Consider the following 26,961-nt stretch of genomic DNA (forward strand, 5'->3'; position numbering starts at 1 on the left):
GATATGTTAATATCAAATTTAGCGCTACTCCTCTCGTCGGGGTGGAGTACAGAAATCGATTTAAAGAGCCCTTTATGTCGATATAAAGGGCGTTGTAGTGTGGACGGGTACAGCGTTAAATCGATTTAACGCTCTTTAAATCGATTTAAACGCGTAGTGTAGACCAGGCCTATGAAGGTGCCTGCCTTAGAGGCAAGAACTTGAGGAGCTCTGGAGGCTGCTAGTTTCATTGTGGGGGGAGGGGGAAAGAAGCTACAATAGTGTGAGTTCAGGAGAAAACGTGATTTTTTGTGTGAATATTGTGCTGCTGCCTGTGCAACCTGTGCTTTTTTTAAATTATTATTATAGTGGCAAATATATATTCCTAGCACCCAATTCTCTTTGGGATTTGAATAGTCTGCTGCGTATTCCTGAGGTCAGCAGCATTCCGTTGAAGTCCAAGCTAGTGTACCCTAATGGAGGTTTAGACGCTAGTTATCGTCTGACATTTTCAAAGCTGTCTTTGTAATGCAGAAGGACATATATATATATATATATATATATATATATATATATATATATTTTGTAATAAGTAAAAGAAGAACATCAATTAGCAAATTTTTCATGGAAATATTAATGTGCATGGAGAGATCATCTCTTATAACTAAATTTCTTGTATCCAAACTTGATAAAACTAGTCCTGTGCAGTAGTTCAGATAAAGGTGAGCAGATTAAAACATTTTTATACTCAACATTAATGCTTTCAATTATGACTGGATTTTAAAAAAAGTTTAAAAAGGCCTGTCCAATTAAAATCTAAAAACTTTTCCAAAAAACTACCTTCTGGACAAGTAGTACATGTAAGAAATATTATGCAGAACAGAAGTTTTTCTGAACGTTAGGTGGAGATGGTCACAATGTTGCTTAGTATGGAAAATATCTTACTCTAATTGTGATATTGCTATAGTGACTCCATTGAATTATATTTGTCTGTCGTCTGTGTCAGTCTATCATCTGTCTAAAGCTATACCAAAATGTAATGTGAACACATGACAGTGCAGCATGATAAAAGCATACATTTGAAATGGAGGCAATGTATTATGCAGGACATTCCAAATGAGTGCCAACAAAAACTCTACATGCCATCTCTTTATTCTGTACATGCCACATTTAAAAAAAAATAGAAATAGATAAGAGAGCCTTGCAGCTGTTGTCTGTACTTTTACATACCTCTGTCTGTATATTCAGACTGATTATCTCAGTGGAGATAGATAAGTGGGGCAGATGCAGGTGATGTGCTTAAAGGTGCTTGATAAATACAGATTTTAATTTGGCTTTGCAGTTTGCTGCATGGATATCCTCATGTGTGGTGTGTAAAAAATATGTTTTTACGGATGCACACACATAGCTGCATACATACCTGCACATACATACAGCAGAGTTACTCAGCATTCAGGATGTAGGGTGTGAATAAAATACAGTGATTGTGTTTAGAAAGTGTCTTGTGCATTTGAAGAGCACATATGTTGTGAACTTTAAGACTTACGATGATTTTGTAAACCCTTTTCAGTGTTGCATACCTTCTAACCCTTGTAATAAAGCAGCCTTTTGATATTTTGTTTTACTCTACATTATTTTACTCTGCTGCTGTAGAAATGCTCTGTTATAGTAGCCTTAGTGGAACGTTTTTGGTGTTTTCAGTATACATCCAAAAGTTGGAGTAGTATTAGCACCTGTTATATATATTTCATGAGTTTCTTTTTAAGAAGGTTGTCAGCAAAATGATACATACTGTACAATATGTACTATTTGTGTCATAACTAAAAAAGCATTGTAGGATATTCTATCCATCTATTTTCTCTTTGTGTCTATATAGATGCATGGATTTTTTTTTGAAACCTGTATTGTGATATGGCTCTTGCAAATAGTATAGAATCTTTGACATCCCTATAACATGGCAATCAGTGAAAGCAGGCAATTTCAACAACATGGGTTAGCTCTTAATGGAGATAGCCATCTCCCCCCCCTTCCTCCCCCCTCATCCAGGCATGCCAAGAATATTGGGATTTAAAAGATACTAGTTTTGTACCGAAATGGTGGGATTGGTTACATTATAGGCTCAGTAGCCACAAGTTATGACTTCCAGGGTACACATCAAAATGTGCCTTTTTCCCCTTGACTGATTTTTGTTTCTTTAAGAATGCATTTGCGAGGGGGAGGTTATATGTAAGTTGACACAAACAAAAATGTTTGCAGCTCTTTTTCAGCCACGTGTATATTCTGTAATCTTATATTTGTATAAGGAAATGCTCATGTCTTGTTAGTTATGAATGAACCTCAGTGACAAGGCGCGAACATTGTTTTGTTGGAACACAGCACAGTTAACTCTACAAACTCTTTTGTTGCACCTATGTTTTAAAAAAAATCATATTGTCTCTATTGTAAGTAGAATACAATCAAGGCAGTGATCTCATGAAGTTAGACTAACTGTAATATGACCCATGATCTGGGACGCTATACATGCAAACATCTCTCTTTCTCTCTCTCTCTCGTTTTGTGTAGTGTGTGATGTTCTGTAGGCCAAGATTTGTAGCTTCAAGGAACTATGAACCAATTTATTTTAGTTTCATACAAAGTCTCCCATTGCAAGAAATTCTCTTTCCAGTCTTGGCTATATTTTGGCTGCTATTTTATTACTGAGATATAATTATACTGTGATAAAGCAAATCCCGGCATTCTGACTAACAGTCATTGTTGCCCAATTAGGATTCACATTCTACACTGGTATTGAAGAATATCTGTGCAGTGATTATGCCTATCAGACCTCCACAACTAGAGTGCAAGGGAATGACATATCTGAGAAATAATAGCATCCTTGTTATCTCATTGGCTGAGATGATTCCTTTTTATTTTAATATTTATTAATACATAAAGCACTCGTATTATGGTCCTTACAATAATAGAATAGAAATCAATAAAGACTACAAATGTAATGTTTACAACATTGAGTCTTCTTCATGCTGTCGCTTTGAAGCAATAAATGGATTTTATTTCATAGACATTTTACGTACAGTCATCCAGGACTTGCTGAAAAGTATGACGATTAGTGACTTGTAAGTCTAATTTGTCTCAGTAGGGGACTCCTGAGCAATAATAAAAATATTTAGTGCTCTTTATCCAAAAAGCTTGAAGCACTTGACAGAGGAGGAGCAGTATCATTATCCTTATTTAACAGATGAGGAAAGTGAGGCGAATAACTGTAATGCCCATTTCCTTAAAAATGCACAGACTAAGCTAATAAACATGTCATGGATTTCAGCACTACAGTGTGTATTATACTGTAGGCATTAGCTTTCGTTATTACATTACTTGTTTTTGACTGAATACTGTTACACACTGTAATGTGAAGCCTTCATACAATACAATTTTAGAAGAAGAAACTACATATGTCATTTTTCTTGAAACTGTTCTTGACTTTTTTTTTTTTAAACAGAATGATATTTGAATTGGGACTGGTTTTCACACAAGACTATCTCTTACTTCAGTCTTGCATCCATTCTTGCAAGGAAGACGTACAAAGAAACAGGGTTTGTCAAGTGTTTGCTGAGCTAAATTTGGCCCTAGGATGTGCAATTTTTATTCCCGTCAGTGAGAGCTATATGCATGCATCCAAGGACAGAATTTTCCCATAAATGAGACATTTGGGTTAATGAACCATTTCTCATGGTTCCATTATTAATTTTCAGTCTAATATAATTTATCTAAATTAATTTGTTTGTAATTGAGGTGGACATGTATTTTAGAGCTGTTTTATATTGTAATGAAGTATTAGTTAAACATTAATCAAAGACACCTACAGTATTAGTCTGTTGTTAATCCTTGCAGTCACTCCGCTTAATCTTGTCATGAACTCGGAATTGCGTAGTTGCGTGGTTGAACTTGGAAGATGGGACACTCTCGTCTTTGAATCAGTAATTAACCACTGCCCTGGTGTGGTGTTAGGGGGTGCCCTTCTTGGGACGTGGTGTCTTTTGGATGAGTCAAACTCCTCAGACTTGGGATGATTATTATTTGTGATTATTAAAAAGATTGTGGCATTCTTGGTAAAAGTAGAGTTTTTAGCTGTGTCTGGAAAAGTAGTGGTTAGCCAAATCCCAGCTCAGATAATGACATTTTTCCAGTTTAAATCCCACTGCTCTTTCATGTCACTGTGCTGTAGAACTGGAGATCCAAAATGGCTTCTGCATTTCCCACTCCTGCTCTGATTCAGTAATGGATGGAGTTTTTCCTTAAATGCAGGAGTCCATTTTCAAAAGTGGGTTCCTTAGTCAGTGGGTGGATCCCCCTCCATTCTATTTTGGTGCTGGAGTTACGAAGTCTGAATGCGTGGTCCATCTCTATGATGTGATACACCAGGAATGATAGAAATGTTTCCTTTGAGCAATCCTTACTTCTGCACTATAGGCAAAGGGGAATGGTGGTCCTGTGTTCACATGGCAGACTTAGAGGTTTGTCACATGGAAGTTGCTAGATTACTAATAGGTAGCTCCACTATCCAAGCCAAAGGGTATTTGGGAATTGGCTTCTGATGCCTGTCTAATGATGGAGAAATTATTCATGGCCTGAAGTGGAACTAAGCACATGAATTTATTATGTAACACTGTTTTTATCTTCATGTACAGGGCATTTCTAGAGAACTAGTGGTCTCCACATTAGCGAGTCAGCTTTTGGGAACTATGCTGCCATTATCGGTGGTTTTCAGATCTTTGATTAATTTTTTTCTCTCCTGTTTAATTCTTGAATTCTTTAGTTAGATAAGGAGTGTCATTTGAAGTATTTATTTGTGGTTATGCAACATCCTAATGTTCAGCTGCTTATAAGGTATGACACATACCTAACATTGAATATTAATGTATTTTGTAATAAGATGTGCTACCGCATATGAGCCTCCGTTAGCTGGAACTAAATTGAAGCTGCACAAAATGTTCGAGCTAGGTAAAAATATTAAGGGTTAAATCCAGTCCAGAAGGGTGGGACGGAAAGGTGTGTTCTACAGGTGCAGAATCATTACCTGCCTCTCCCAGTGCCTGGTCACACTGGCAGCAGAATCGCTTTGCAGCTATACATACTGAAACCTTGTTATTCACAAGCCAATGGCAGGTGGCTCCATGGAGCAGCAGATCTACTGTTGCTGCTCCTCTTCAGCCTGTCCTGCCCAAAGCCCACTTCATGCTGTGCTCTGCCAGGGGCACAGAACTAAGTTCCATGGCATATAGGGTGTGACTCTGAAATTTTCTTTGGGGGTCAGTGTGGATAACCAGTGCAACATGAGCTCCCAGTGTGACACTGTGGCCAAAAGAACGAATGCAATCCTTGAATATATAAACAGGGAAATATTGAATAGGAAAAAGGAAGACGTATTGCTTCTGTATTTGCCACTAATGTGACTACTGGTGGAATACCATGTCCAGTTCTGGTGTCCACAACTTATGAAGGCAATTGATAAATTGGTGAGAGTTCAGGCGAGCCAAGAGAATGAGTAAAAGATTAGAAAACATGTTTTATAGTGATAGACTCAGTCTAGGTAGCATGACAAAGAGAAGGTTAAGAGGTGGCTTGATCAGAGTCTGTAAGTACCTACATGGGGGAACAAATACTTAATAATGGGCTCTTCAGTCCAGCGTGGAAAGGTAGAACAAGATCCCGTGGCTGGAAGTTGAAGCTAGACAAATTTTGGACTGGAAATAAGGTGCAAAGTTTTAACCGTGAAAGTAAGTACCCATTTGAACATTTTTTACCAAGATTTGTGGTGGATTCGTCATCGCTAGCAATTGTTAAATCAGGATTGGATGTTTTCTAAAAATTATGTTGTAGTTCAAATGGGAATTAATTCCGGGATGTTCTATGATCTTTGTTATGCAGGATGTCAGACTGGATTATCAGACTGGTCCTTTCTGTCTTTATAATCTCTGAATCCCCTGCATTTCATCCAGCAATCCCTTTGCAGAGCTGCACAAGCTCCACTGTATCTGAGGCCCACATAGACTGAATCCAGAGGTCAATGGTTTGCCCTAATTGTATTGGGCCAAATCCTGAAGTCTTTACTCAGGCAAAACGCTCAATGAGTAACTTTCCTTCACTTGGGAAGTGATGGATTTTCCATCTTTTGATGTCTTTGAGGCTGGAAAAAGGCCTTGATGGAAGATATGATTTAGCCAAACAAAAGTTTTGGGGCTCAATATGAGGGGAACTGTAATGGCCTGTGACATACAGGAGATCAGACTAGATGAAGTAATGGGGTGAAAACTTTGGCAGGACAGGGCCTCTGCATGAATGGACCCTAGTTATTTGCTGATTCCCCAATACCAGCAGTCCAAGGCCAGATCTACGGCTGGCTGGGGTGCAGAGGGGGCATAGGCCACCCTCCATGTGAAGCCATTGTGAACAAATCTTCAGAAGAAGGACCTAGGAGAGATTTAGCTTTCATGTGGGCTAAATCAACACCATTTGTTAGAATCTACTCATGTTTATCTTTAATGATGATGACATTGTTCACCTTGTAAACTATCATGGGGTAACGCCAAATACAGAAATACATTTTTAGCTTTTATATCTTAATTACTTTTATGGTAAATAAAGAATGTATGAAGAGAAAGGAGTTCTGGTTGGATTCTGAGTAAAAAATTACAGTCCTTACCATTAATAAGTTAGCATTGGGATTGGCTTTCCCTTTACTAGAGAGTAGAAGCTTTCATCAGAAACCTTGTGGTAATATCTGGCAAAGGTAGGCTTTGTAGTGACTTTTGCTGTTGAAGTGTCACCATACCAGAAATGTGTTGACTTATACTGTTAAATAGTCTAATAATGTGTCATTGGCCTTCAGATACTTTAAACACCTTTTTAAGTGGCTTTGTGGTGTGTTAAGTTGTATAACTGTGTAGTGCTTTAAGTCTTAATAAAATGAATTACATTATAGGAGGACAGAAATCCCCCATTGGTCACCATGTGACATTAAGACTAAGATTTTAGAAAACCGGATTAACTCCATATTTAGGCACCTGTCTGATTTTCAAAATCAGTTGAACTGCAGCTCTCAAATGCCTAAATACGGATTTCAGGTCCTGATTTTAGGCTCTGTATTTGAGGACTGTAACCTTTAGATAGCTGCATGCTTCCATTACAATAGATGCCCCATCATCAGGGGCGGCTTTAGGCATTTTGCAGCCCCAAGCATGGCAGGCAGGCTGCCTTCGGCGGCTTGCCTGTGGAGGGTCCGCTAGTGCCACGGGACCAGCGGACCCTCTGCAGGCACGCCTGCGGGAGGTCCGCCGAAGCCACAGGACCAGCGGACCCTCTGCAGGCAAGCCGCCAAAAGCAACCTGCCTGCCACCCTTGCAGCACTGGCAGAGCGCCCCCCCGTGACTTGCCGCCCCAAGCACATGCTTGGCGTGGTGGGGCCTGGAGCTGCCCCTGCCCATCATAGTTAGGCCTGGAATTTAGCCTTGTATTATTCAACTGTGACCTGTTTAATTGATAAATATTCCACCATCTCCAAATGCGGAAATTCACAAAATATTTACATGTCTTCATATTTGAAAATGTTGATCTGGAGGCAGAAATGGTTTCTGCACCATATACAATAGAGTTCTGCACCATATACAATAGAGGGGAAAGCACAGAGACAGTAAAACTTTCATAAGTTTAATACTCCTGTTCTATAGAGACTTATGGTGTCCTCCAGGGTCAGCAGATACAGTAGAAACTCACAGTGCAAATAAGGAGAACTACTGTGCCTCAAAATAGAGGCCAATGTGATGTTGGACTGAGCAGCTGGTTTAATTAAAGACAAGTACAAATAATGGAAAAATGCAGTAAAACCATTTGAACACCCGAATAGCAATGCCCTAATACTACACAACTCCTTTGAATCTTCTCTGCAACAGCACTTATCCCATCTCCTTATATTATTACCCTTCTATTGGTATATTTGGGGTAACGCCATGTTGCCAATTGCTCCATTTGCTTGCAGACTGCTGATCCTGCATCCACTCTGATGTATCCTTGTGTCCTCGCCTCCTACTCTTGCCCTAGCTGCCTGTCAGTCCATGATTTTTCACTTTAGGAGGATTAACATGCTGTAGCCCATCCATTTATTTTAACCTCCCATTGCCAGTGTAAAATGGATTGTAATTTTTACAAGAGTTTCGCACAGTGCAAAGATCTTTGTGGATGACTTCTCCGACCACATCCTTATTTCAACATTTTCTGGGATATGTTATGCACACTGGCCTACCTAAGACACTGTAGTGCTAAACCATCTTGTCTGCACAAGGTAGGTTTGTTGCCTCTTTTAAAAACAGCTTGTGACAAGCTGTGTGTCACATTACTGTTGGAAATGTATGCCTTGTAATAAGCATGTATGTACTGTATCAGTGTAAGGCAAGCTTTAGAATTCCACAATGTTTGTGTGCTTTGCTGACCAAATGTGTAAGTCTCTAGAACCATAACATCCAAAGTTCATGCTTGTCTTTTTTCATTTGTCCTTTCAGTGTGATGTGTGTATTTGGATTTCTTAACCAATCTTCTTTCATTTCAGAGTTAACTTCCAGCATTTTTTTTTTTTAAAAAAAGAGTCTATATGCACTTTAGAAACAAAACTGATAAATATTTCAATAGTCAAAATAATTCCACGCTCTTAACCCAAATATTAAGAATATCTGAACAGATTTTTATGAAATTGTTTTGGTATTTCTGGACATGAGCTATCTAACAAAGAAATCTGCTTTACTGAGGCTACTGGTAAGTGCTGCTCTGTTACTCGGGGTTCTTTCAACCCAAAGCTCTTGGTAACTTTTACTCTGTGCTAAGTGGTTTCAGGAAATAAATCAGGGGAGACACGGCCATCCGACCAATAATGGCTGACACAAACAGGACAACACAAGAGTGCTTTCACCTAAACCTAAACTTTACTTAGTCTCAAAGCACTTACAGACATCTGCAACAAGATTAGTAAAACACCCCCAACCTTTGATAATTACCAAAGCTGAGTGTGACTCTTGAGTGAAGCAACGGCAGGCTTCCGATGGCCAAATGTTCCGTCTACCGGTGGGGACCGCAAGATGTATCCAGAGGGCAAGTCCAAAAAGAGTCCCCAAACGAGTCCAACTATCTCAAGCTTTTCCCCTTATTTATACATTAGTAATAGAATGACATGTCCCTTAAAGAAAACTTGTTAAGTAAGCAGTTCCAGTGGGCAAGTAAGAGGCTCCTTCTGATTATTGATTAACCAGGTGTTGGTTTTTCCAGAGTTTTCAACCTTGAGACCTTAATAGACATTCCTGAGGCACATCCTGCTCTTTTAAAATGCATGTCTCAACTTCAATACAATTCGTGTCAGGAAGGACGTGAGGTCAAGCTGCCCTTTCTGTGGCACTCCAATCTCCCTNCTGACTCCTCCACCTCAACCAAGCTTCACAATCATCATCACTGTGTACCAGTATTAAATTATTTGTTTAAAACTTATACTGTGTGTATCAGTTTGTCTGGTGAAAAAAATTCCCTGGAACCTAAATCTCTTATTTACATGAATTCTTATGGGGAAATTGGATTAACTTAACATCATTTCGCTTAAATTCGGATCTTTCAAGAACATAACTACCACTTTACGTGAGGAGTTACTGTATCTGTTAAGGAGGGTGAAACTTTTTATTCTCTCACTTGCTGTTTTAATTTTACCCTCAAAAATTGAAAAAAAAAGAACTTATTCTTCACTGTAATTTTGGATTTTAAGAAACTTCAAAATAAACATCTTGAATTTGTTTTGATGTTGTAAACTGCTTATTATAAACACTGGAAAAATAATGTAAGCTTCTACCTACCTTTTGTTTATAAAGTTCTTAATATTAGTTCACTTCTTCTTGCTCCAGAGGAGAAGATCCACCACATAATAAGACTGCTGGAGTCTTAAACAAAACCTTTTTGTTCCATTTTTCTCCACTGTGCATACACATTCCTGAGGCAGTAGTAGTAGTATAATAAGTACATGGAGAAGCTGTACTTGCCTAGTTAAACCTTAGGCTTTAACTTGACCAGTTTAGCAATTTCAGTTGGCTAACTTGGGAATTAAATGGAGAGAAGAATGTTCTAAAAGGAAGAAGAGTGCAAATGTTGCCCATAGCTAGGAGGTGGTTACTTGGAAAAAAATATTTCCTGTTTTCACATGATTAGTTCACTGGGGAGTTGTCAGCCTAGAACAAGATGAGTGTTTTGCAGAGCACACACACACAGTCAGTGGAGTGTACTTTGTTGCTAATCTGAAAATTACATTTCTTGGCCTTTGTCCAATTGTGCCACTATCTGACTGAATGTTATTTAAATTGGTATATATTTTTGTCATAAATATTTTTATAATATAGTTGCCTTATTGTGTGACAGATTAATTAATACTGTATTTGCTTGCATTCTAATTACCTGTGACAGCAGCGAGGGATTTAAAGAACAATAATCAACTTTAGATGGATAAAGTGTACACTAATCAGTGACCTCTTAACAAGTAGATTTAATTATTTTTGAATGAGAAGTTTTATGGTCTTCTATGAACATATTTTGACCTCATACTCTTTTTCTTATGTACTTCCTTAATAGGATTTAGTGCCATTGGGAATTGAGCCATAGTAGTCTTACATCAAAAATACCATCACAGTTAAAAGCCTTTAATAGGGGCAAAAGATCAGTATTATTCTTCTGCTAAACCTTTAGATACATGCTATGTTCTGCCACTGTTTGACCTCTTCAGATGGCATTTCCTTGCAAATCTCTACATTGCATGGAAATCCATTTAAGTAAACATTGCAAAACTAGTTTCTGGGCCTTGAAGTATTCTTTAAGGTTAGGGACAATTGGAAAGGTTTAATTCAGGTAAATGGTGTTAGAGTGGATGCAAAGATATAAGTTTACAATAGGTGCCACAAGTACTCCTGCTGATACAGACTAACACGGTGGCCACTCTGAAACTTATGAAGACTATATGTTTTTTCTGTAATCTAATTATCACTGTATATAATCTTTTAGTGATTCTCTTAAATTTCTAATTTATATTCATCTTATAAACATTGTGTTGTTTTTTGTATAAGGTCACCATCTAGTATTTAGCAAATTAATTCATATAGAATTATAGAATCATTGGAATGTAAGACTGCAAGGGACTTTCAGAAGTCATCAAGTCCAACCCCCGCATGAGGCAGGACCAAGACCATCCCTAAATGCTTTGACTAAGAAAATACTTTACAACTTATTTTAATAATTCATTCATGTAGACATCTCAGAGTGGACCTGGATTTCAAGAATGGATAATGCTGTAAAATGCTGCCATATGACAGCAAGATGTATGCAGAGGGAGAGTCCAAAAAGAGTCCCCAAACAAGTCAAACTATCTCAAGCTTTTTCCCCTTATTTGTACATTAGTAATATAAAGACATGACCCTTAAAAAAAACTTGTAAAGCAAGCAGTTCCAATGGGCAAGCAAGAGGCTCCTTCTGATTATTGATTAACCAGGTGTGGGTTCTTCCAGAGTTTGCAGCCTTGAGACCCCAATACACATTCCTGAGACACATCCTGCTCTTTTAAAATGCATGTATCAGCAACTTCAACACAATTCTTATCAGGAAGGACGTGGGGTCAAACTGCCCTTTCTGTGGCATCCCAAAATTCCACTCCCTCCTGCCTTGGTCAAGCTGAGACTGCTGAATGGCCAATTTACAGCTTGCTGACTAGGTTGCCTTTAACAATAAGCCATAGTGGTTTCAGGCACTTTACTGGTTTGCCAAAATCTCTCCGTGCAACTCTTTCACAAAGTGTGTTCAAAAGCTGCAATTTTGCAGATAAAAATACAATCTGATCATACAGAGACTACCTCCTTAATGTAGTTGAGAGGACTTTGTTTTCTTACAACTTCTAATTGTTGACTTTGAAATTGAAGGACTGTATATCCCTAGATTTGTAAGCAATAGGGAGTTTTCTGGGTAGGTCCAAAACAGAATGTAATCCTTAGGGGAAAATTCTGATATCTTTTTACTGGTGTAAAACAAGAATAACTCCATTATAATGGCTGGAATTACTCCAGATTAAAACGAGCATAAATGATGGTAGAATTTGTTTTCTTATGTATTACATTGTTTTGTGCGATTAATTGCACAGTAATGTTAAAGCTTATTACTCAGTTCACTGATAGAAGAACAGATGCTGGTTTCACAACAGAAAATCACATAACAGGTTGGTGATACTACCAAAATTCTATACATCTTTCTCGTCCGACATGGAGGAGCTTACCCACCCTCTCCAAGTTTACTCTCTCTAAAAATGGGCCTCATTATGCAGTATTTACTCAGGCAAAAGTCTTTTATCTCCAGTGGGAGTCTTGTCTAAGGTTTTCAGGCTCATGTTCAAAGTAATCTCAGAGGTGTACAGGGAAAATATCAGTAGACATTTTTTGAGTTATGATGAGGAATTCTATTTTTTTTATTCTTGGTTTAAGAACTGCAAAATAATTTGTGTGTATAAATAAGTAGGGGAGGAAGGGGACTGATTCCATAATACAATTACTACAGTTCAGACCCTGTGTTAACTGTGTGCAAATTCAGATAAGTATATTTTTCAGCACTCTAAGGGCACAGAAATAAGAATCCCCTGAGCTTTCACCAGTATCTCAAACTGAATAATTGAACATGAACTCCCAGTGCAATGCTGTAGCTATGCAGGCTAACATGATATATGGCATTGGTGTTACCTCTGTATACAAAATTAGGCTTGGTCTAATTAAAAGTTAGCTCAACATAGCTACATTTGTCAGAGGTATGAAAAAACAACACCTCTGATCAGCATAGCTCTGCTGACCTAACCCCAGTGTAGGTACAGCTATATAAATAGATGAAAGCTTTTGTCAGCCTAGCTATCATCCCTTAGAAAGGTGATGCTTTTGTCAGCGTAGGCTGCATACACTGTGGGGTTATGCCAGGATAGCTATGCGAACACAGCTGTGCTGGTATAGTCTCTGTAGGGTAGATGCAGCCTTAGTGAGGCCATTATTGGAATACTGTGTCTTCAAAAAGTATATTTAAAAAAATTGGAAAGGGTTCAGAAAAAAACCTACAAGAGTAACTTGAGGTCTGGATAACACACTTGAGACTTAGAAGCTGATTCTCTTTAGTTTACCCAAGAGATAGTGAAAAGTTAACTTGATCAGTTGTTTAAAAGTACCTACATGGGGAAGAGATTTCTGATAATAGATGTTTCTTTAATACAAGAGAAAAAGGCATAATAAGATCAAATAGTTGAAGATTAAGCTGGACAAATTCAGACTAGAAATAAGGTGCATATTTTTAACAGTGAGGGTAATTAACCATTGGAACTTACCTCTAGAGATAAGGTGGATTCTCCATCACTTGAAATCTTTAAATTAAGGCAAGATATCTTTCTCAAACATATGCTCTTGCTCAACCAGAAATTATAATGAGGTTCTATGATCTATATAATGCAAGAGGTCAGACTAGATGATCATAGTGGTCCCTTCTGATCTTAGAATCTATGAATCTATTAACTTTAAAAAAGTCTGGGAAAGTTTAGCTAGACCATCTACAGAAAAGGAGATGGAGAGTAACTCACATGGACCTTACTCTTTCCTATTATCTTGTTCCCTGCTTTCCTGCCGTGTCACATCATACATAAACACTTCCGAGTAGATTGGTAGCATCCTGATCAAAGGTTCCAGTAGCTAATAAAAACCCTTAGGTTTAATATACAGTTGCAATAATTGTCCAGACCTAAACTTGGAGATTGTTGTTACATTCTATCTCCTAACCAAGCCTTTGGATTCTCTTATATGCATGTTAACACAAGAATATAATCATATACAGGGTAACCAGGAAACACAAATGCAAGCCTGCATAGAATTTGACAAGTTCAGACAAATTATACTATATCTTTGACCTTTTAAATTGGCATTTGCTTAGTACATTTCAGTCTTTTTTTTTATAATGCACAATTGCATTGCTGTATTTGATTTTTCACAATGGCCTTATAGAAAGTTTAAAATTAGACTAGAACTAAAAGTAGATAAGAACAGCCATACTGGGTCAAACCAATCATTCATCTAACCCAGTATGCTGTCTTCTGACAGTGGCCAGGAATGAACAGAACAGGTAATCACCAAGTGATCCCATTCCCAACTTCTGGCAAACAGAGGCTAGGATCACCATCCCTGCCCATCCTGGCTAAAAGCCATTGATGGACATATCTGCCATGAATCTATCTAGTTATTTTTTGAATGCTGTTATAGTCTTGGTCTTCACAAGATCCTCTGGATGACTGTGCATTGTGTGAAAAAATACTTCCTTTTTGTTTGTTTGTTAAACCTGCTGAGTATTAATTTCATTTGGTAGCCCCTAGTTCTTGTGTTTTGAGGAGTAAATAACACTTCCTTATTTACTTTCTCCACACCAGTCATGATTTTACAGACCTCTGTCATATCCCCCCATAGTTGTCTCTTTTCCAAGCTGAAAAGCTCCAGTCTTCTTAGTCTCTCCTCATATGGCAGATGCTCCATGCCCCTGATAATTTTTGTTGCCCTTTTCTGAACCTTTTCCAATTCCAACTGATATAAATAACATGATAAATATCATGTCAGCATAATGAAAGCCATAATTTGGAAGTTTGTATGCTTAGTAATTCTTGCAAGTGCATATAGGTGTCTGCTAATACATATCTAGCAATATTTCACATTCTGCACTTCACAGCATTAATTCCAGGCATAGGTGTTGAAGAGGAAATAGCGGAACCATGCAGGTAGTTACAAAAATGTGCAAAGGCTCAAATGGCTAGCATTTTCATGCTTTCACAATCTACATGTATCTACATCTCTTGTTCACTTTTGTCTACATCTCTTGTTTACTTTTAACTGTTATACATTGGAAATATAGCGAATATACTATCTTCATTTATTAAAGGTGTAAATAAGTCACTGAAAAAAAAATCCAGCAAATGGTTGATTAGGCAAGAGGGCTTTTGATGATCCACTGGATTTTGATTTAAAGTTCTAAGAGCAGGTCTGTTGCTCACGTACCAAATCAATGTTTTGTATTTAACTTGTAGCTTGAGTGGGGAGGGAAAGCCGGGAAAGCCAAACAACAATACAGTATATCCTGAAACAGTGGGGATGATCAGGGCCTTTAGGCTGTTGAGCAATAGGAAAGACAGGACTGCACAGTATGCTGCACACTGTCGCACCTGGCATTAATTAACAACCTTGTTGGCGCTGATATCTTTGGTAGATGCCAAAGAATAAATGGTTAAGGAACCAGAATTATCCTTTGACAGTGTGAGAGAGGTTTTTTAAGGTCAGGCACAGGACACGTGAACAGAGTAGTTTTAGTAAATTAGCACTTCCACTGTCCCTACTCTATTTATAAAGTGAGTAAATAGGGAACTTCGGTTTCCACTGTTGTCAATCTTGGGTCTTTCTTTAAATGCTAAAATCACCATGTATATGTATATCTGTATCTTTATATAAATTCATTGATATGTGCTGAATTCATAATAGACCTACAACAAAATATACTGTACACATATCAGAGGGGTAGTCATGTTAGTCTGGATCTGCAAAAAGCGACAAAGAGTCCTGTGGCACCTTATAGGCTAACAGACGTATTGGAGCACAAGCCTTCGTGGGTGAATACCCACTTCATCAAACAGACGCATCAAACAAAGTGGGTATTCACCCACAAAGGTTTAGGCTCCAATACGTCTGTTAGTCTATAAGGTGCCACAGGACTCTTTGTTGCTTGTTACTGTACACATACTGTCTCTTTCTGCCATACCTTCCATTAACAAATATTTTCAATATATTTTTCTTTTTGGTCTTTTGCTTCGTATGGTTAGACTTTCTACGCCTTAGAATGGAAGTGATTTCTTCATTGCATACTGTACTATAGGTGGACTTGAAGGCTAAGGAGCTAAAAATAAGCAATGTCTTCTCTGAAACAGATAAATAATTATTCCATACATTTACAAGAAACTTGTTAGAGAATTTTAGTCAGTATAGTGCATACGTTGTTTGTACATCAGATTCAGCTTGTCCTGATTTGGTCTTACAGTAGAAGAAAATAATGACAGAAAAATAATACTGAGTAAGAAAGAACCTTTCAGATTTCCTCAAGGAGTAGTACAAGGTATAGGTGCACTTCTTTGTTCTCTTCAAGTTTCCAGTACTGCAAACCCCAAGCAATGAGTCAGACCCCAAAACAAACATGATTGGGTTAAAATAATTACATATGTTAAATAATACATTTTGGATTTTTTTTATTTGTTGATTTCTAAGCCTTTAAGGTGTGTTTGGGTCATGTTTTCAAGCTTTTCTCTGTAGTAATTAGGGCTAGAAACTTAGGGTGAAATCTTGGTCCCTTTAAGCCCCAAGCAACAAAACTCATTGATTTAAACAGTGTCAGTGTTTCACCCTTCCTTTTCTTTTTTGTTTAAATGGAAGTTAACTTTCTTACGTTATCACTTGACTCCGGATGCTGGGCTATGTAAAACACCAAATATTCACAAGCAGTAGTGAATAAGTGCAAGCAACTGAATGTCCAAAATTGTGAATTCACAAATTCTTTGAACTGATTTGGCTTATACCACAACTGAAAATTCATTCCCATGTGTCCACAACCACCCCACAGTTTGGTACATTTTAAAGGCTGTGCTTCAGAATGACTCAGGTGTAAGAGAGCATAAAGGAGAGGGGAAGGTGTTTGTTACAATTCAGATCCCAAATGAGATTTGTTAGCAGAACGTACTAATGCTATGGCTACCCACATTCAGATTCAGAGTGATTTTATCTGTCCTTCCCTTTCATGAAAAATGAATTCACTCAAAACTTCTTAAAGTAATGTGCCAGATTCCACTGAGTAGATAAAACATGAAATGAAATAATCATAACATATGATTATTGGCAGCCTTATCCTGCAAGCTTTGTGCCTAGGACTCTCATTGGTTTTCATAAGAATTCCCATAGTCCATATCTTACAGGGCTGGGCCTTTGGTCTATATGTTGTCCACTTAGTGTGTGAGCCCTTTGGGGGCAGAGACTTCCTTTTTGTGAATGTTCTTTTCTGAACTCAAGTGTTTATTTAAGAGCTCATTTTCATTGAAGACTGAGACCTGTAGATTGGTTTAGGTTAGGGTATTTTGGCTTCATTAGCTATACAATTAACGAAACACATATAATTTTATTGGAAGAAGCATTTTAAATAATCTCACAGGGTTTTTTATGTTATGTTTCTGTTGGGAGATGAAGGTTGTCCCTCAGCATTCCTAATGGAAATTCTTGTTCTGGTCTTTATTTTCTAACTTACCTCTGCATTTTCATTCTAGGCTGAAACCTGGCATCCAAGGCACCGATGTTGCAGGGAGAACCATACGGGCAGATCCTACAGCAGTACATGAAGTGCCATTGAAGTCAGTAAGTGCCACATGTGCACAGGGATCTGCCCGTACAGTTCCCTTTCAAGATCAAGGCCCAATATCTCAGCCTTGTATTTTTGTTAATTTACGAAATAATCTGTTTGAATTTTCTATGTGGTTTTAAGAATGAATGAAAATATATAAATAAATGAAGTTACTGGATTGGGATCATATTTTGTACTCATGCTTCCCAAAATGACCTGTGGAGAGGTGGAATTAGCAAGGGATTAATTCATCATAATGGTGGTCTCTTCATTTTTGGTATTTTATTTAAAAATACAGAATTAAAAGAATGTTAAAGTATGAATCTACATCGATAAGGCATTTGTATAAAGCAGTAATTACAGAGGATATTTACCAAATGGATTTTAAAAGTCTATATTTTCTTGACTTTGATACAATTAGATCATTTGTTTTTTCCCTCTTTCTTTTTTTCAGTAAACCCCAGACAAACTGAAACACTCAAAATATAGATTTACAACTATAAACTCCACACTGACCCTCCCTCCAGTCCTAACACAATGGTGTTATCTGTTTGTCCTTTAATCATGCTGTCACTTATGGAAGATAGATTATATATATATTTTTTTAACCTCTGAACTTTTTCACTTGCTCATTTTAAAGCAAAATTTTGAGAGTCTCTTCTTCTCCTGACAATTTAAGTATAATACCCATTAATGGGAATGAAGACAGGATATAACATGTAATATCCTATCTACATTGGTAAGCTTTTCCTTTACAAGCAGCATCACTGCACTGTACTGTTCATTACATTAGAAAACTGTACAAGTGAGCACACACCTTTGCACTTTCCAGAAAAATTCAGAAAAGAACAAAGTGGGACACCGGGAGAATCTGAAACTTTCTATGTTATGGACCCAATTTCCAGTGGTGCTGATTAGCCACAACTCCTGTTGAGGTATGTTGAATTATTGGATGCTCAGTATCTCTGGAAATCAGGTCATTGTTTTCTGAACCAAATTGCAGTCTTTGCCCAAAATGAAGGCCGTGAACAGAAGTTCTCGGAGCCCTCCAAAATTCACGTAAATTCATAAATAAAAGGATGTCAGGAAAGTTACCACCTTGTGAGTTTTTTGCATTTACCATAGTTCCTTACAAGCCTTTCCTGTACATTTGGTAATTAATTGTAACATGGCACAAATATGTGTTATGTTTCACTCTGGTATAACTCCAACACTGTGCATTATAATCAGCAGAGTGTTAGTCTGAACAGTGTGTCAGTAAAATAGTGGTTGATTTCTACATCTGGATTAAAAAAAACATTGTGAAAGTAAAAGGTTGTGAGGATTTTTTGGTATTATTTTACAGTACTGATTTTTGAATTTTTGAAAAGTCAAGATAAATTCTGTCTCCAGTTTCCTCACGGTACATCCCTTAATGTCAATGGGAGTTTTGCACACAGTTTGGATGTATCGTTGTATGGCGTATGATCCCTTAGCACTCTTTTCTTCACTGACAAACATAAATTTCCTGTTAACACTATCAGAATTAACAAATATGTGCCGAGGGACAGGTGAGCCCCTTTCTTTAGATAAGTTTTGTATTCCCAAAATTGTGATGCTATTGAATTAGCAGTCTATCATCACATGACAAAATGTATTACTGTTTTGTTAACCAATTTATGGTATAATGAAGCCTTGGCAGACAACTCAAAAGCAGGACATTAAGAACAGACACAAGATGAAGTATATCAGGAAGAATGAAATGTCACTAAAAGAAACAAATTCTGATAATTGTTAGCTCCAGGACATGAGACACTTCTAAGCATTTCCTTTTTATGGAAGGTGGAAAAAAATACTGAGCAGTTATTCCCAGTTACTGAACCTAGAAATGTTGTTCTCTTAGCCAGCAGTATTTGGCCATTTAAAAAAAAAAAAAAAAGCCTGGATGAGTTTAAAATCAATTGGTTAATCAATACTGTGTGATTGTTCTGAAATATTTCCCCATTTATAAGCCATTGGATAATTATTTGTTTAAACAAAATACCACTAGGTCCTCCCCAATTACTAGTTTGATTTATTAGGAGTGAGAAGTTCTATAAAAATATTTCTGTCCGTTTTTCCTTGTTTATAAATGTAGGTAAGCCATATTCAGCTGCAGCTTAGCTGGAGGTCAGGACAACTGAAGGAACAAATTAACATATTGTATGTTAACTTGTTTTCTTGTCCTTCAGTCACAGGGGCTGATGAGGCTGAGTATCTTAATGACTGAGACTTTGCATTCACATTCCTTCCTACATAACAACAACAAAAGATATTTATAGCAATAACAGTTAGCTGCATTAGAACCTCATCAGACAGCTGTAGTCAGTATCTCCCAACCACAACAAATATAAACTAATTTTGCACTAAGTGGCTCTGTGAAAAACAAAGAGCGCCGAGAATTAAAAAAAAAAAAAAAAAACCCAACGAAGCAGATTTTTTTTATTGATATGTTTTACTTTGCTGGCAGACCAGAGCAAAGGTTTTCTGAACATTTAAAAGATGAAAAAGGTGAAGAATCCCAGAAGCGATTTATCTTGAAGCGAGATAACTCTAGTATTGATAAAGAAGACAATCAGGTTGGTTCTCGGTTCGAGAGTTGCTGAAATTTGTTCTGTTTCGAAGGTGGGCTGACTGATGTTATTGTTGTTCTTTTGTTGTTGCTCCTCCCTTCCGCTTTCCTTTTCCCATCCCTCACCCCACCCCACTCCTCCTCTTTGGCATACAGTGGAGAGCATCAAGCCCTAGTGTGGTTGCTTTAGCAGTGGCAGTGTGTGGGTTTGCATGGGTGGTTTGCTTGGCACAGGACTTGCTGCATGTTGAAAGGGGGTTGGAATGTCAAAGGTTCCAAGCTGTTGGAAGGCTTTGTCAGTCGCATTTCCAAATGTCTGTGTGACTATGGCAGTTGTTCCACTCCCTACTGCTTTATCCTTCAGTTATATACACCCACATGTGTACACACGCACAGACCTGGATATCAGTATGGACCGAAGATAAGTGAGATAGCCATAAAGGAGGACAAATCTCTCAAACATGTTATAGTGAGGCCAGGTCGATTTTGAAACCATCCTAAAATAAGTTTTGATCCTGTCCACCCTCCCCAAAAAATAGCAGTTTAATCTTTTAGTTCCTGTCCCTCCCTTGCCCCAACAACATTTTATTGTCTATGTAACTTATTTGCTTGTTTTGCATGTATTGTGGCAGAACTTTTCCGTGTGTTGCTTGTGACACAACAGTGTTATCTTAGACATGTCTGATACTTTACATGTAGGAGAGTGTCAGGGAGCTGTGTATTTGCACACCACTGAAATTCAGCATTTAAAAAAAACAACCTGCTATAAGTAAGCATTGTGTTCATAAAATCATTTTAATCCAGTGCAAAATGTATATATGACAAAACAAAAAATCAAAAGGGGTTGTAACACTGGAATTGCTTTTCTGAGAAAATTCCTAAAGGTAAGACAGTGTGTGATTTGTCACTCAAATTATCATTACTGTGATAGATTCCAGTGAATCTCTCAAAGCCATTGAGTGCCTCTCTGCCTCCTGCTTCTAATTAGAGATTATTTTTCTTTTTCCTTTTACCTTCAGCTGTGTGTAGTAGCTTTCCCAGCTACACTGCATCTCAGTTGGCTTTGAAAAAAAGGTTTAGTGAGTAATGGATGTGGGAGTGGACCAAAGGCAAGCAGTGTGATCATATACACAAAACACAGTGTGGGAGAAGGAGCAGCGCTGCGATTAAAATCTAATTGCAAGCAAGATGTTTCATGAAGGGTGTCTTTTTTCCCCCTATTATGTTCATGTATTGTTGTTATCTAAAATGTTGATCATTAAAAGGCTTAAATTACTCTTTTTCCCCACTAAGTTGAATTAATGGCTAGACTTGGTACTGAAAGGGTTAAAACTCTTGTGCAAAATATTCTGGAAAGCATAATTTATCATCATCGTGATAGATGTAATCTTTTAGGGCTCTTAGTGTTTTATCATCAGTTCCTACCATTTAGTTTCCCTATGCTTTTGCTTGGCTTCATGGATGGTTAGGTATTCTGTGCCATTTCCTTCCTCACAGCCAGTAGAGAAGATAAAAAAAATCTGCCTTTTCCTGATCAGTCAGAAGCAAAAGGCATTGGATGAAGAGGCCTTGATTCAGGACTGCAGGCTCACAAAAGTCATGCACAAAACCTTATTTCAGTCACTTGATCTGGGAACACTCCAGCAGCGTCTAGCTTGAGAGCCTAGAATACCCAGCATAACACGGTGGTTCACACTCCCCCTCAGAACTGAAAGCTATCCGTTTCATACTTCTTCTTCTTTCTATTTTTTTACGGGAACATTTATTATTCTTAGCTGACAGTTTCTAAACTGCAGTTTTTAACAGCTCAACTTATATAACCCTCCTGATTTTTTTTCTGCTCAGCAAAACAGAATTCATCCATTTAGAGATGACAGACGAAGTAAATCAATTGAAGAGAGAGAAGAGGAGTATCAGAGAGTGAGGGAGAGAATATTTGCACAAGATGTGAGTAGTTGTTTTAATTGCCTCTTTGGTGACATATCTTTATCAGTAGTCAGCCAGTATCCTCCCCCTCTGACATTGACATTGCAGCAAGATTGCACTGTGTAGCTGGAGACGGTAGTGAAAGATGATTAAACCAAAGGGTATAAAATGAGTTCAAGAGATACCTAGATTGGTTTCTGGAGCAGGAGGTGATTGAGAGCTCTAGTGAAAAAAGAGGACAGTAGAAGGAAGATCAGCCAAAACAGGGCAGGCATGTTGGTCTAAATGGCCTTTTCCTGTTTCTGGAAATGTTTGTGTGTGTGTGGTATAGGTTTGGTCTGTTCAGCATTATAATACTTGCAAGCAGAAGAGTAGTGATTTAAATGGACACTCTCAACTAATTTAAGCCTCATATTTGCCATTGCTTAAACTTACTCAGATCTGTCAATCTATTTGTTTTTTGTTTTTGTCAGTTCAACAACTCTGGAAGCAAACCCTTAAAAACAATCAAAAGCCACTGGTTATGCATGACCTTTCAATATTTAGCTGAACTGACCAACTAAGTAGTAAAGGGAACATAGATTAATGAAGAAACTCGATTTCTTCTGTCAAAAACAGTGATGTTGGAAGACAATAAAGGGAGTAAAACAAGAAGAGGCAAAATAATCCCAGCTTTACTAGGGGGTGGGGGAATGGAGGGAATCAAAGTTTACCAAATAAAATTGAGTAAAATTACTAAGTAAAGACACGCAAATGTCAAACTTCTATGGCTTCATCCCCATTCTCCTTAAATACATAAATTGATTGGGTCCTGTCTGCGGCCAGTTCCTCTTCTTTCTGGGTTCTCTATATTACCCCATAATTTCCCAGTGCGATGTATGGATCAACTCTGACAGGGTGCTCTGAGGATAGTGACTTCCAAGAGAACGTCTGCTTCTTTCACTGTTTCATGTCGCATCTCAGTGGAAGTTTCACCAGTTCAAGGAATATGGGAACAGCCCTGAATTAAAAAAAAAATCAGTATAAATCATACTGGCAAAACAAACAAACAAACTATGCAAAATTGTTTTTGACAGTGTCCTTTTAAATTAGAGCTTTTCACATGCCACAGAAGGAATCATGTTGCTTTCAGATGACTTTTTTTAAACTTGATGCTTACGAGTTCTTCTAATGGTCTTTGTTTTAAGCAGAATATACTGTAAATATGTGAGTGTGTATTGTCTCACTTGTGACTTCCCTTATGATAAGTAATGTCTCTATTTAGCAAGTAGTCCACTGATTATAAAAAGCAATTTGGGAGGGAAAATTATGCGCAGATATTCAGCATAGTATTCTCTGTTCTTGTTACTGAGAAAATCCCAGTATTAGCTGGCTCTTTGTTTTTAATTTCACTTCAGTATGGCAGCCTAATGTCAATACAGCTGCAATATAAATTGTAGAACTGGCTGTGTCCTTGTTTGTCTGCTATAAGCGAATTACTGTTTTTGACTTGATACAAAGGAGCATATCTTAAAAATGGATAACTGCAGGGGATAGATTTGGAACATGGCAACAAGTGACGACATAGGGAAAGGTGTTGCCAGAGTGACTTAGTTTGTGCGTCTTAAGGGCAGCTAGAAGCAGAGAATGTGGCCCCAAGTGTTCATGAAAGATGCAGTGAGATTGAGTGATTAAGCATTCATCCCCAAATGCGCTGCCGTGTTCGTTGTTGATTTCGATACTTTTACCTTCAGTTTGAAAGACAAATGCAAGTGCTGAGAATTTTAATTGCCATAACTAGAAGGTTGATGTGATCTGTCAGGTTAGCCAAGAAGGGGTTTTATCATGAGTAAAAGCATCGCTTGTGGCAGGAGCTATATCAATGGATTAGGACTGCGCCTTTTTTAAAGGTTAGCAATGCAGATATCTCTCCCTCTCTCTCTCTCATATACACTCATTTGCTTTCTCTCTCTACTCATTGCAGGTATTAGTGAGCCATCAATAAATCATATTACTGTATTTCAGCAGGCTACACTAATGATGCAAATAACTAAATATTTCTTAGCTATGCTGCAGAGTGGAGCATGCCTCACAGATGAGAGCCCCTCTGGCATGGTAGAAATATTTATACATGGTGGTAGGCATTGTAATATATTCTTTATTTTCAATTTTAGGAATGACCACAATTGACTGCCTACCATGTATAGCCACTTACATATAGCACTTCATATTTTTAAAGCCCTCTGCAGTCATTAACTAATCAGTTTTCACAACACATCTGTGAGGTAGGTACCTAAGCATTATTGTCCCCGAAATTGTAGATGGAGAAAGTGAGGTGCAGAAGTGACATGCCTGATATACAATTTTATTATCCTTTGCTATTCACACCACTGTAGTTAAATTTGTGTTAATACCCTGATTGTGAACCTTAGAAAATGTATTAAAATGCATCACTTCTAATTACAGTATGTCTGAAGAGGTGTCCCAAATGCAGCCGACGGTGTCCTAAGATGATTGCTATAACACCGAATTGTAAATATTTGTTTCAGGTTGAAACCATTTGGGTGAGATTTCAGTCCAAGAGAAAACTTTATTGAACAAAATTGAAAAGGGAAAAAAATTAATCTAAAACTCTAGACATGTTTCAGATGTTATATCTGCTTTTCAGATTCAAAATAACTAATGAATATGCCCCTGCTTACTCTGCAGCAGGCTGGACATAAAACCTGCATCAAATTCTCTTCATTGTGCAGCACTCCATGCATCTTACTAGAAATTATGAACAGCTTCATTTTAAATTTAAATTGGAGGTTTTAATGAATTAAATATGGCAATGTAATGTCATCTGTACAATATTCCTTATGACATTTTTTTCAATATTAATGTCACTTTAATTAATGCTTTTCCCCACATTTTCAGTATGCTGCACTTTTTTGTATTGATGATGCATAACTGCATCATCGGTGTTAGGGAGAGTTGGATGTTTTGGCAACAGGGTAGCAGAAAATCAGAGCTTTTGGCATTTGGGGAAGCACAACGAGCAGTTTGAGGTTGTAGGAGAGGCACATTAATTTGATGTTTCCACGAAAATGTGTGGTAAGGTAATTGTTAACGTGGGCCATTTTAATTGCCATTATTAGTTCTCAGGATCAACAACACACTGAGATAGATGGGGAGCTTCCCACCTTCTAGAAACCTTTCAGGCTTCCAGCAGTAAAACATTGCTTTGGTTACGTTAGGTTCACATTTTCAAGGCTATTTTTAAAGCATGAGGACTAGAAACATATTTTTTTAATGAAAGCTTAGTTTCAGTTCTGCAACAATGGGTGGGGTCTACAGCAAACTGCACTGCAGCAGAATTGCAGAATACATGGGACCCTGAATATGAGTGTCTGTTAATGCAAATTACATTTTAATTGCTGTTAGCATTTTGAAAAATAATTGGCCAAGATATTAAAGGTGGGTGAGATAATATCTCATTGGACCAATTCTGTTAGTGAAAGAGACAAGCTTTTGAGCTTCACCATGAAAGATGTATCCTTGTAGAGTGTGTACATATTGGGAAAATAAGTGTTTTTTACCACATAGCACATGCTGCAATTCTAGTGAAAACAATGGGGCTGTAGTTTACACAGGTATTAACAGGTTCAGGTAAACAGTAGTAAGGAGCGTTCTAACGTGTGAAAACTGCAAACCACCTTGTCCATGCTAAGATATTACTGTCCATTATCTAACGTGGTGAAAAATGTCACTCTGTTCCTAGGCTTTTAGAGCTTATGTATGTCCCACTGGAGAAAAAATGTTGTGGGACAGCTAAAAATGGGGTTGCAAATGAATGGATAAAATATTGGTTCCAGAAGGAAGGACAATCAGGTACACATAGAACCTGAATGGAAGTTTTGAGTGTGCAGGGACTGCAAGGGTCCTTACAAAGTGAGCAAATAATCTTGTGTAACATTTTCTCATTCTAGATTTGTTTTGATTTCCCTTAGATCTATAACTGACAGAAAGGTGATTTAAAAGCTATGCTATGGTTATTTAAGCTTTCCCTGGGACTTTAAATTGAGAGTTATTGATACTGCAAAAATGGAAAGTGAATCTTGACCTCCTAGTAGCTAAATTGCTACCCAAAGCGTTTAAGCCCTCCTTGTTTTTAATAATAAGGATAATATAATAAAAATGTGTCTGTCTTCTGTGTCATGGAGCCCCACATCAGCCTTGAAAAATGGATATTCCAGGAATTGTATGGCCTTGTGCCAGCTTCTGCAGCATGGAAGATGAATGGAGTTTTCATTGAATCTGTCCATAAGGCTGTAATGCAGATTACACTGATACTCTTCAAGATACTGAAGAGGTAACAGACATCTCTCAAGTTTTTAATAAAATGTAAATCCATGAACAGCAGCAACACTCCTGAGCAAAATTTTTCAAAACATGGCCTCCGTGTGCATGTACAGCTTTGCTTGGGTAGTCATCTGCATACACACATTAGCAGATTGACAATGCAAAAACTCATGGTGCACAAAACTCATGTGTGTGCAGCTGGAGGACAAAATGAGGCCTCTTTGAAAATTTGGCCCATCCTATCTATGCAGACAGGAAAACCATTGTGTTAAGGGTTGGAATAAGAGGACTTTTGCTTTTCATCTTCATTAGGAAGAGAAGCAGTTTGACAGGTTTGTTAATATTAGGGAAGGGGCCTCTTAAGAATGGGAGAAGAGGGAGTGGAGCAACTGTATAAAGGAACACAGTGCTCCATAGTGAAAAGGTATGCAACTCCATGTAGGCCTCTCAGCCTGGGGCGAAAACCTGAACCTGTTAAAATCAATGAGAGTTTTGTCATTGACTTTAGTGGGGCCAGGATTTTACCCTTAATATCCTGAGGGTTTGCCTTACAGAGAAAAGAACTCGCCACTGATTCACCTCATTAGTCCTGCTCATTTAGTTGGGATCCTGCTTAGGAAGCCCATGCTACTCAAGCTATACAATTAATAAGA

The 26,961-nt window shown here is 37.8% G+C and overlaps 1 protein-coding gene across 11 annotated transcripts in view; it reads left to right on the forward strand.

Annotated features, from left to right (window-relative positions):
• ARPP21 (cAMP regulated phosphoprotein 21) overlaps window positions 1-26,961 on the forward strand; it is a 266,329-nt gene that overhangs the window by 135,708 nt on the left and 103,660 nt on the right. For 9 of the 11 annotated variants that reach the window (XR_004376261.2, XM_032798729.2, XM_032798727.2 and 6 more), the window contains 2 exons: window positions 19,958-20,066; window positions 21,905-22,006. Coding sequence is in view for 10 of the 11 variants with exons in the window: in XM_032798729.2 (XP_032654620.1) it covers window positions 19,958-20,066; window positions 21,905-22,006 (211 nt within the window). In the remaining variant the exon portion in view is untranslated. The remainder of the gene's footprint in view (window positions 1-19,957; window positions 20,067-21,904; window positions 22,007-26,961) is intronic. The other 2 variants (XM_032798734.2, XM_032798736.2) reach the window with 1 other exon arrangement.

This window comes from Chelonoidis abingdonii, chromosome 2, assembly GCF_003597395.2.
Source record: "Chelonoidis abingdonii isolate Lonesome George chromosome 2, CheloAbing_2.0, whole genome shotgun sequence".
Lineage (NCBI taxonomy): Eukaryota > Metazoa > Chordata > Testudines > Testudinidae > Chelonoidis > Chelonoidis abingdonii.